General features: G+C 36.9%; 2 protein-coding genes across 2 annotated transcripts in view; both read left to right on the top strand.

Annotated features, from left to right (window-relative positions):
* Window positions 1–3,905, top strand: part of LOC149258023 (FRIGIDA-like protein 4b) — a 9,875-nt gene extending 5,970 nt beyond the window's left edge. Inside the window, exons 2-4 of the mRNA XM_089397445.1 lie at window positions 2,151–2,444; window positions 3,034–3,209; window positions 3,327–3,905. Of these exons, the coding sequence (XP_089253571.1) occupies window positions 2,151–2,444; window positions 3,034–3,209; window positions 3,327–3,905 (1,049 nt within the window). The remainder of the gene's footprint in view (window positions 1–2,150; window positions 2,445–3,033; window positions 3,210–3,326) is intronic.
* Window positions 3,906–8,251: 4,346 nt separating this feature from the next.
* LOC149258022 (FRIGIDA-like protein 4b) lies at window positions 8,252–9,328 on the top strand. The gene is made up of 3 exons (XM_089397418.1): window positions 8,252–8,360; window positions 8,457–8,632; window positions 8,750–9,328. Exons 1-3 carry the CDS (start codon window positions 8,252–8,254, stop codon window positions 9,326–9,328), a joined length of 864 nt encoding a protein of 287 aa, XP_089253544.1.
* The last annotated feature ends 2,316 nt before the right edge of the window (window positions 9,329–11,644 follow it).

Below are 11,644 nucleotides of genomic sequence, written 5' to 3'. Positions count from 1 at the left end.
TTTTGTCTTAAATATAAAGTTTTGTCTTAAAATATTTTTGTCTCAACCTATTTTTGTCTTAAAGTTTATATTTAAGAGAAATCAATAGATATTAATTTTTAATGTAAAATAACTAAAATAAAAAATTAGGTTTTGAGACAAAAGATTTCATTTGTCTTAAAAAATATGTCTCAAAAGTTCCCTTGGTGTAGTAGTGTGCCAAGGCTCTTAAACTATGTAATAGCTTCTCTTGTAGAATTCTAATGAAATCCTTCCGACTGCAGTTATGATAGAATTTTGTGTTTCTCGTATGTCTTTATAGTGTTTTCATAACTTGTTTCTACATATGTTCAAAGCAATTGTAGGAAGGTCTGGGTAAGGTAGATTAAGTCTTAATCTCTTTGTAATTCCCTGCAAAATCATAACCTCTAGAAAGAGATTAGCTTATTGGACTGTTTGTCCAAGATAAGTCCTCTTTCACTGGTTTTTTCTTTATGTTTTCTGATAGCCATTAAAAGAGATTAGCTTATTATACTATCTGTCTGAAATAGCTCCTCTTGGAATCGGTTTCACTTTGGCCTTTTGTTACCTTTGAATATGTCTTTGTTGGGCTATAGAAATCTTCTACATGCATCTAAATTTCCCTAGTTGTTAAGTAGTCAGTCTGACTGCTCAATTATTAGGAATCCCCTTACATTTTTCTCCCATAGTTCTTGGAAAAACTAAGTCATTCTGTGAGGCTAGAAACTGACACTTTCATAAGGGACCCTGTGACAGAGGCCTTTAATCATGATTAGGGATTATAATTGATCGCCAACCATCCACATAAAAACCATAAATCTGGCCATTGTGCTTCAAAGGATGTTGTTCAGTGACAGGTGAACAATGTTAAACAAAGCCTCATAACAACTGAGGGAGCCCCCTCTAGTTCAAGGGCCAGCTTGAACCTAAATGCTAGTTGAGTTGGTTTCCTGGCGTAGTTTTTGTAGCCAAGGACTGCGTACGGGGAACAGGAACAACAACAGCCAAAAAAATATCTTTGATATTAGTTTTTATTGATAATTTATTTTTTATAAAATTCTAGTTATTTGTCACTAAATTATCTATAAATATTATATAATTTTTGTTTTATTGTTTTAGATTTATTTTTACACTAGTAATTTTGTTCTACTTTTATTTTACAAATGAAATCAAATTACATGTTAGAAGTTCAATTTAAAAAACTCATTATCTAATATAGTTCATTGCTTCTAAAATTAGATGCATTTTAAAATAATGTGTAATAATTCTAAAATTAAATTTAATTCTATAAATAATGTTTTGTTAGCACACGATACAATTAAATATATTTTATTTCTTTCAAATTATTTAGGAAAAGTTTCAAATGGTCCACCCTTGATATGTTGTATGCAAAAAAAACATAAAAAAGAGAACAATAACATCACCAATGGTTCTTGTTTTAAATGTATCATGGCCTATCTTTAGTATCCATGGTATCCTGAAGTGCTTGTCTCAATTATTTCAAGAGTATGGGTATGCTTGCCTCATTTGTAAATAGATGCTATACATATATCATTTTAACATCATTTTTTCTCTCTATAGGATTTCATCCCTTCTCTTTTTCTCTCTCTCTCTATATATTTACGCTGTAAGGCGTTCCTTGGGAAGAACTCCCTCCAGTGCCACTCTGTACCTTCCTGCGCCATTGATTTCGTTGTTAGACGATGGAATTAATATTCACCATTTGATTCAGAGTGTTCGATTCATTATCCCTCGCCGCGCATCGCATCTGGCAAGCATGCACTGCACTTCGAATCCCCCTGCACCCTGTGTTCATTAAGCAAAACCCTCCTGCATTCTCTGTTCATTAAGCAAAATGAGAAACTTCCAGGATGTGGATATCATGCCTGGGGGATCCATGAGCATCGTGCGAGAAAGCCTTAAATCCTTTCTTCCCATTCTTAATGACTTTTGCAATTAGAAATAGGGCTTCCCAATGAGGTTCCCTCTGCATTAAACTCTGCAATTGACCCACCACGGTTAGTGTTAAGAGTCCTTGGAGGGGTTTTATTCTCTTGAACAAAATTCAAGTGACAAGAAAGAGTCTGGGCTCCCAGCTCTACGCCGGACCTGTACATTATTACTGGAATCTCTTGTACTTGTTTTGGCAGATCCTATTTCGGGTGTTGAACATCCAGTTGTGCCCTTAAATATAAAGGAACAAGCCAAAAGTATTGCACATGAATGGACGTCGAAGATAAACCTTGAAGGAGATGTTGCCAATGGCAATTCGTTGGAGGCCCGGGCCTTCTTGCAACTTCTAGCTACTTTTGGAATTGTGTCAGAGTTTGATAAAGATGACTTATGCAAGCTTGTTCTTGCAGTTGCACGGCACAGGCAGACACCTGAACTCTGTCGTTCCCTTGACTTGAATAAAAAATGCCAGGTTGGTTGGCTGGTGTTCTGTAATGTTAGCCTCAGTGGCTAGGCTGGCAAAATTTCCCATCCATTTTGGTAGATAGGCTTTTTGTTGTTTTCCTGGCATTCATGGCTGGCTTGGTTTTTTTGAGGGACTGGTGGATTTTATCAGTATACTTGGTTGTGGCTGATTGAGTTGAAGATAAATTTTGGTAATCCCGGCTGTAGTAAACCTTCCCAACGTTTTTTGTTTAGTCCAGTGAACGGGTTTCTAAGTTGACGGGGTTGGTAGTCTTTTCTTTAGATCTCAACATTTCATATGCAAGGCAGATACTGAGTGGCCTCTACTAGGTAGACATCTTTTTATGAGGTAGAAAGTTGTATGTAAGTTATTTTGTTGATATTAATAAAGCACCTGAAGATGATTAGCTATGGTAAAGTGTCATAAGGCCTTTCTTGAGTGGGGAACTGTTTACTTACGAAAATGGTCTCAAGCTGACATAGCTGTTATCTTTATTGACAAATCCGTTGAAGTTGTCTGTATTGTTTTCTACTTCACAGTAAATTGTCTTTTGGTATTTAAAATGTTTGTGACATATTCAGATTAACTTAAAATTTTGTGACAATTTCATGTAGATGTTGTAGAAACCCTGGTCAATAGTGGAAAACAAATTGAGGCAGTCAACTTTACTCATGCATTTGGGCTGACAGAGAAGTTTGCACCTGTTCCTTTGTTGAAGGAATATCTGAAAGATGCTAAGAAAGCTTCTCAGGCAAGTTTAAAAAGCGAGAATAACTCTATTGTTGCACAGGTACGATTGTATTACTGTTATACAAAATGTCTTGTTATGTGATGATCATTTTGGCTTAGTATTGTTGGTTATATCAGAAGTCCCTTTTTTGACCGATATTTTTATTTGCTGCTACAGAATGAAGCAAATACAAAAGAGCTTTCTGCTTACAGAGCTGTTATAAAGTGCATTGAGGAGCACAAACTTGAATCACAGTTCTCACCAGATCCTCTTCAAAAGCGTGTAGCTCAGCTAGAGAAAGCTAAGGCTGACAGAAAATGGTCCGCAGGTGCTGTTAAGTCTCAGCCTAAGCATCCTCGTGCTAATGGAGGAAATGCTAGTGTATATATGCCTCTGTTAAGTGCAGATGAAAGAACTCCGACACTTTATGCTTCTTCCAATGGTCCAGACAGAAGCTTTTATAGGTCTTTGGATAGAGTACAATATTCTGGTGCAGCTCCATGTGTTACATCCTACAACCTACAGGGCCAAAATGCATATGACAGATCAAACCAAGGATTATATGGAGCAGCTTATGGTGTTGGAAATAGGACTCCAGTCTTGCTCTCAAGGCCATATATGTATCCATCAGATAACATGGGGCCTTCGTTGTTGGGTTCCGGTTCTTACAATTCCTCTACTAATTACAACAACCATCACTTTGGCAGTAGACTGCCTGCCCCTCCTATAGCTTATCCATCTTCTTTTATACATTAGGTAGGTATGATGCTTATCTTACCGTGGTCAAGCAAGTTCTGATCTTATCAGGCCCCATAAAACCTTTTCTATTGGATGTGGCGGGTAGTAAGCACTTAGCTTTGAAGAGGTTTTTTGACTTTTTTTTTGTAATCTAAAGATTGGCAAAGTTCATTGTGCACTTTTCATTTTCGCTTTTGTTTTGTTTTCTGTTGTTTGTTCTATTAAGTAATTTTATTTGTGTATGGTATTGAGTGCTTCATCACTTTCACTTCCCAGGTTATATACTGTAGTGTTTACAATTCAAAGATGATTCCATGCATAATTTTGGTATTTTTTTATTTGTTTGACAAATCTTAGAGGATCGATCTGTCTCTTTGTCGAAGATTCAAATTTGGTGAATAATATATCATTTGTGATCTTGTTCGGAGCTCATAACACAAGACTTTCAATTTCATTTGTATGCCGAGGGCTGGTCTTGTGCTGAATATGATTTATTGTCCACTTGACCTTACCTCTTTGGTACCTGTTTACTCTACGCCTATGAAGTGAATCAGATTTTATTTTGATTAGTCCAATTGTAAGGCTATTTTGAAAACTGGACCCTGCCCCTCTTAAGCTGTTGCATGATTTAAATCTCCCTTTTTGAGCAGAAATGATTTGTAGTACTAGTGGTATAGTTGTTATACCTTGCATTAATATTTTTGTGTTCTTTGTAACAAGGACAAAGCACATTGGAGTTATATGTCCCATCTAGAACTAGCAATTGTCTCAAAAGGTACAAAGAGAGGCCAATAGGATTATTAAATTAGAATCGTTGAATTTCAATAGAAGAAATGTTGGTTCAAGCCTACAAGGAGCAAAGAGATTTGATGTTTGGAGTTCTATGCTTTTTAGACACCATATTTCTTTAAATACAACTTAATTTTAGAAAAGTTCAAGCCCAATGCAATTCTGCCATGCAGACATACACTTAAATCGCTACTGGGCTTATGATATTGACAAATTCAAAGTAAATTGGTATACAAGAGAATGTACCAAGCTAAACCACAAGTTACACATCTTCAGACCTGAAAAAGTACATAACAATGGTTTGGCATATCAATAGCGATATCATAATTGATTTTCCTTCCACATACATACAATTGCTCCAAAGGCAAGGACAAGAAAATTTTCAGCTCTAGTGAGCACCACTGGGTCACCAAAACCAAAACGAGTGACCACTAATGGCTTTCACATTTATACAAGGAATTGGCAAGGGACTTTACATGGACTCCACTCAACTTCAGACACAGCTTCAGGCAATATGGAGAGTGATTGAAATTGAACACAGCTAAGTAGTGGCATTGGTTTACAGTAATACACCAAGTATAAAATATTGAAACTTTTACAAAAGTAAGGAGTAAGAAAAATTATGAAGCTCAGAGAAGTAGATTTAAATCAATCAAAGCTTGTTGAACGGCTATAATGTTCATAGAAATAATCTTCCACGGTTCTGCTCTCATGTACAAGATCTACACTTTGATCTGGACTACTGTTTGATACCAAATCATCATCAACTCCAAGCATTGCAAGTGATAGATGAGTTTGGATGTCACAACTCCCAGAGTTTGCTCCAGATTCATCCTCAATCAATTCATCTAATTCCATGGACATTGTCAATTACCTCTTGGTCCAATAAGGTAGGTCATCTCCTTCTCCTCGTAGTAATTTCAAAATCTACAATAATAATTTACAGACAAACAATGAGGAAGAATAAGTTCACGTTCTTACATTAACATTTATCCATTGTTTGAAATTTCACAAAGCCAGTTTAATGCAAAGGTAAGCCACTTTATTTGGGGAAACCAAAGCTTTCAATTCAGATCTTGCAATCCAGATTTCAGCTAGGATAGTGATTCTCAGGAAAGATATATACTCTCTTAATATTGAAGTGAAAGCAGATATGCTTGCTATTCTTGCCTATTCAGGGAGGGGTAATTTGCATACTGAAGCTTTGGTTTGAGATATGATGTAATCTCTTTTGCTAATATTCAAAGAATATTATATTTCATTAATGGAAAAAGAGATTATTGGCAATTGAGGCTTTGAATATTTTGCCATAATCCACCATCAGCATTCAGGGCTAACCTGTTTAAGGGTGATGATTTTACAAATTGAACTACTGAACAAATGTTTAGATTACAGCCTTAAACACTAGGTCTAAACACCCTTAACTCTATGTCAGAAGGATATCAACTCGATATTTCATGTGCCATTCTTCGTTATGGGAAAAAACAATTCTAGCACTAACTCCTCATAGGAAAGGAAATTTCTTCAAGCAACTAAATTTGACATAAGATCAGAAACTGAAACATATATGTGCAACTAATGAGAATAAGAGTAATTACTATGTTCATTCGAGGTCGAAACTGAGCTGCCTGTCTCAGACAACATGCTGCACCAATGACCATTCTCTTCATCTTCCTCATGTCATAAGCATCTTCCAAAAGTGGATCTGCAAGTTCTTTTACAGAGCCAGCTGCCAGTAATGGCCTTGCCTAAATTTTGAAATTTACAAGAGATTAAGATTCTGAACCAAGACAAAGAAACCAAAAGAATCCAAAATTATCAAATACAAAACAAGCAAGGACACTAGAGCCCTACCCACATAAACAAGCTTTCTTGGCCTTTAGGATTCTTGTCATTGATTGGTTTTCTTCCAGTTATTAGCTCTAGAAGAACTACTCCAAAGGAATACACGTCCATCTTCTCATTAACCTTGCCATACATGAAATATTCTGGAGCCAGATACCTGAAATATGATAGCAGCTAGTTTTATGAAGTCTTGATTATAAATGACATGTATTTTCCTAAGGAAAGAGCTGGTGTAAAGAAAGAAATGGATATTTACCCAAATGTACCTACAACATCACTACCTATTGTTGTTTCTCACCCCCTCGAGAATAGATTCACTCATGGATTCCCACAGTCTGAAATAGAATCCAAGGCATCAGAAGGTAAACCTAGGATACCCACTTATTCAAGACATGTTCTCTAGAGACTATCACTTTGCATTTAAGTAATTTCATTCATCCTCTTATGCAGATCTCAACAAGTTTCCTTCAACCGATCATCTTGGGTACCTGCTTGAGGTACTGGAGAAAAACGAAGATGAGCCTAAGCGCCGTAAGGCGTTCCTCTAGGAAGAACTCCCTCCAGTGCCACTCTGTACCTTGTTGCGCCATCGATTTTGTTGTTAGACGATGGAATTAATATTCACTATTTGATTTGGAGTGTTCGATTCATTATCCCTCGCCGCACATCGCATCTGGCATCTGGCAAGCATGCACTGCACTCCGAATCCCCCTGCGCTCTGTGTTCATTAAGCAAAACCCTCCTGCACTCTCTGTTCATTAAGCAAAACGAGAAACTTCCAGGATGTGGATATCATGCCCGGGGGATCCATGAGCATCGTGCGAGAAAGCCCTAAATCCTTTCTTCCCATTCTTAATGACTTTTGCAATTGGAAATAGGGCTTCACAATGAGGTTCCCTCTGCATTAAACTCTGCAATTGACCCACCACGGTTAGTGTTAGAGTCCTTGGAGGGGTTTTATTCTCTTGAACAAAATTCAAGTGACAAGAAAGAGTTTGGGCTCCTAGCTCTACGCCGGGCCTGTACATTATTACTGGAATCTCTTGTACCGGTTTTGGCAGATCCTATTTTGGGTGTTGAACATCCAGTTCTGCCCTTAAATATAAAGTAACAAGCCAAAAGTATTGCACATGAATGGACGTCGAAGATAATCCTTGAAGGAGAAGTTGCCAATGACAATTCGTTGGAGGCCCAAGCCTTCTTGCAACTTCTAGCTACTTTTGGAATTGTGTCAGAGTTTGATAAAGATGACTTATGCAAGCTTGTTCTTGCATTTGCCGGCGCAGGCAGCATGTCGTTCTTGCTTGAATACATGGCTGTTCATGTTACACAGTGAAATAGTTACTTATTGCATCTTGTGCTATGCGTTGCTGTCATGGCTGGCTGGAATGTTTCATTACGTCTAGTAGCTATGGCTGTTGATTTCATCAGTTGCTTATGGTTATGTTTTTTTGATGGACGGGTTGTTGATGGCGAGTCTGTTATCTGGATGTTATGATTGAGTTGAAGATAAATTTTGAGTCGCCGACTTACTAGTAAACCAATGTTTTTATTAGAATCGTGAACGGGTATTCTAAGTTGATGGGTAGGTAGTCTTTTCTTTAGATCTCAACATTTCATATGCAAGGCAGATACTGAGTGGCTACTAGGTAGACATCTTTTTATGAGGTAGAAACTTGTATGTAAGTTATTTTGTTGATATTAATAAAGACACCTGAAGATGATCAGCTATGGTAAAGTGTCATAAGGCCTTTCATGAGTGGGGAACTGTTTACTTACGAAAATGGTCTGGAGCTGACATAGCTGTTATCTTTATTGACAAATCCGTTGAAGTTGTTTGTATTGTTCTTTCTTTCACAGTAAACTGTCTTTTGGTATTTCAAATGTTTGTGACATATTCAGATTAACTTAAAATTTTGTGACAATTTCATGTAGATGTTGTAGAAACCCTGGTCAATAGTGGAAAACAAATTGAGGCAGTCAACTTTGCTCATGCATTTGGGCTGACAGAGAAGTTTGCACCTGTTCCTTTGTTGAAGGAATATCTGAAAGATGCTAAGAAAGCTTCTCAGGCAAGTTTAAAAAGCGGGAATAACTATATTGTTGCACAGGTACGATTGTATTACTGTTATACAAAATGTCTTGTTATGTGATGATCATTTTGGCTTAGTATTGTTGGTTATATCAGAAGTTCCTTTTTTGACCGATATTTTTATTTGCTGCTACAGAATGAAGCAAATACAAAAGAGCTTTCTGCTTACAGAGCTGTTATAAAGTGCATTGAGGAGCACAAACTTGAATTGCAGTTCTCTCCAGATCCTCTTCAAAAGCATGTAGCTCAGCTAGAGAAAGCTAAGGCTGACAGAAAAAGGTCTGTAGATGTTGTTAAGTCTCAGCCTAAGCGTCCTCGTGCTAATGGAGGAAATGTTAGTGTATATATGCCTCCGTTAAGTGCAGATGAAAAAACTCCGACTCTTTATGCTTCTTCCAATGGTCCAGACAGAATCTTTTATAGGTCTTTGGATAGAGTACAATATTCTGGTGCAGCTCCAGGTGTTACATCCTACAACCTACAGGGCCAAAACGCATATGACAGATCAAACCAAGGATTATATGGAGCAGCTTATGGTGTTGGAAATAGGACTCCAGTCTTGCTCTCAAGGCCATATATGTATCCATCAGATAACATGGGGCCTTCGTTGTTGGGTTCTGGTTCTTACAATTCCTCTACTAATTACAGCAACCATCACTTTGGCAGTAGACTGCCTGCCCCTCCTCCAGCTTATCCATATTATTTTATACATTAGGTAGGTACGGTGCTTATCTTACCGTGGTCAAGCAAGTTCTGATCTTATCAGGCCCCATAAAACCTTTTCTATTGGATGTGGTTGGTAGTAAGCACTTAGCTTTGAAGAGGTTTTTTGACTTTGTTTTTGTAAATCTAAAAGATTGGCAAAGTTCATTTGGCAGCTTTTCACCATTTTCAGTGGTGTTTTCTTCTATTAAGGAATTTTATTTGTGTATGGTATTGAGTGCTTCATCACTTTCCCAGGTTACTATATACTGTAGTGTTTACAGTTCAAAGATGATTCCATGCATAATTTTGGTATTTTTTTATTTGTTTGACAAATCTTAGAGGATCGATCTGTCTCTTTGTGGAAGATTAAAATTTGGTGAATAATATATCATTTGTGATCTTGTTCGGAGCTCATAACACAAGACTTTCAATTGCATTTGTATGCCGAGGGCTGGTCTTGTGCTGAATATGATTTATTGTCCACTTGCACCTTACCTCTTTGGTACCTGTTTACTCTACGCCTATGAAGTGAATCAGATTTTATTTTGATTAGTCCAATTGTAAGGCTATTTTGGAAACTGGACCCTGCCCCTCTTAAGCTGCTGCATGATTTAAATCCCCCTTTTTAAGAAGAAATGATTTGTAGTACTAGTGGTATAGTTGTTATACCCTGCATTAATATTTTTGTGTTCTCTGTAACAAGGACAAAGCACATTGGAGTTATATGTCCCATCTAGAACTAGCAATTGTCTCAAAAGGTACAAAGAGAGGCCGATAGGATTATTAAATTAGAATTGTTGAATTTCTATAGAAGAGATGTTGGTTCAAGCCTACAAGGAGAAAAGAGATTTCATGTTTGGATTTCTATGCTTTTTAGACACCATATTTCTTTAAATACAACTTAATTTTAGAAAAGTTCAAGCCCAATGCAATTCTGCCATGCAAACATTCTGCCATGCAGACATACACTTAAATTGCTACTGGGCTTATCATATTGACAAATTCAAAGTAAACTGGTATACAAGAGAATGTACCAAGCTAAACCACAAGTTACACATCTTCAGACCTGAAAAAGTACATAACAATGGTTTTGCATATCAATAGCGATATCATAATTGTTTTTCCTTCCACATACATACAATTGCTCCAAAGGCAAGGACAAGAAAATTTTCAGCTCTAGTGAGCACCAGTGGGTCACCAAAACCAAAACGAGTGACCACTAATGGCTTTCACATTTATACAAGGAATTGGCAAGGGACTTTACATGGACTCCACTCAACTTCAGACATAGCTTCAGCCAATATGGAGAGTGATTGAAATTGAACACAACTAAGTAGTGGCATTGGTTCACAGTAATACACCAAGTATAAAATATTGAAGCTTTTACAGAAGCAAGGAGTAAGAAAAATTATGAAGCTCAGAGAAGTAGATTTAAATCAATCAAAGCTTGTTGAACGACTATAATGTTCATAGAAATAAACTTCAAAGGTTCTGCTCTCATGTACAAGATCTACACTTTGATCTGGACTACTGTTTGATACCAAATCATCATCAACTCCAAGCATTGCAAGTGATAGATGAGTTTGGATGTCACAACTCCCAGAGTTTGCTCTAGATTCATCCTCAATAAATTCATCTAATTCCATGGACATTGTCAATTACCTCTTGGTCCAATAAGGTAGGTCATCTCCTTCTCCTCGTAGTAATTTCAAAATCTACAATAATAAGTTACAGACAAACAATGAGGAAGAATAAGTTCACGTTCTTACATTAACATTTATCCATTGTTTGAAATTTCACAAAGCCAGTTTAATGCAAAGGTAAGCCACTTTATTTGGGGAAACCAAAGCTTTCAATTCAGATCTTGTAATCTAGATTTCAGCTAGGATAGTGATTCTCAGGAAAGATATATACTCTCTTAATATTGGAGTGAAAGCAGATATGCTGGCTCTTCTTGCCTATTCAGGGAGGGGTAATTTTCATACTGAAGCTTTGGTTTGAGATATGATGTAATCTCTTTTGCTAATATTCAAAGAATATTATATTTCATTAATGGAAAAAGAGATTATTGGCAATTGAGGCTTTGAATATTTTGCCATAATCCACCATCAGCATTCAGGGCTAACCTGTTTAAGGGTGATGATTTTACAAATGAACTACTGAACAAATGTTTAGATTACAACCTTAAACACTAGGTCTAAACACCCTTAACTCTATGTCCGAAGGACATCAACTCGATATTTCATGTGCCATTCTTCGTTATGGGAAAAAACAATTCTAGCACTAACTCCGCACAGGGAAGGAAATGTCTTCAAGAAACTAAATT

Source organism: Pinus tabuliformis, chromosome 6 (assembly GCF_031772625.1).
Source record: "Pinus tabuliformis cultivar Carrire ecotype Pingquan chromosome 6, CPIR1, whole genome shotgun sequence".
In the NCBI taxonomy this organism is placed as follows: Eukaryota; Viridiplantae; Streptophyta; class Pinopsida; order Pinales; family Pinaceae; genus Pinus; species Pinus tabuliformis.
The sequence above is the reverse complement of the archived record's forward strand: the minus strand, read 5'-3'. Positions and strand labels throughout refer to the sequence as shown.

Coding starts and splice junctions, on each gene's coding strand:
- LOC149258022 (XM_089397418.1), top strand. CDS start 8,252: ATGGTAAAGTGTCATAAGGCCTTTCATGAGTGGGGAACTGTTTACTTA. Junction 8,361..8,456: donor CAAATCCGTTGAAGTTGTTT/GTATTGTTCTTT, acceptor AATTTCATGTAG/ATGTTGTAGAAACCCTGGTC. Junction 8,633..8,749: donor ATAACTATATTGTTGCACAG/GTACGATTGTAT, acceptor TTGCTGCTACAG/AATGAAGCAAATACAAAAGA.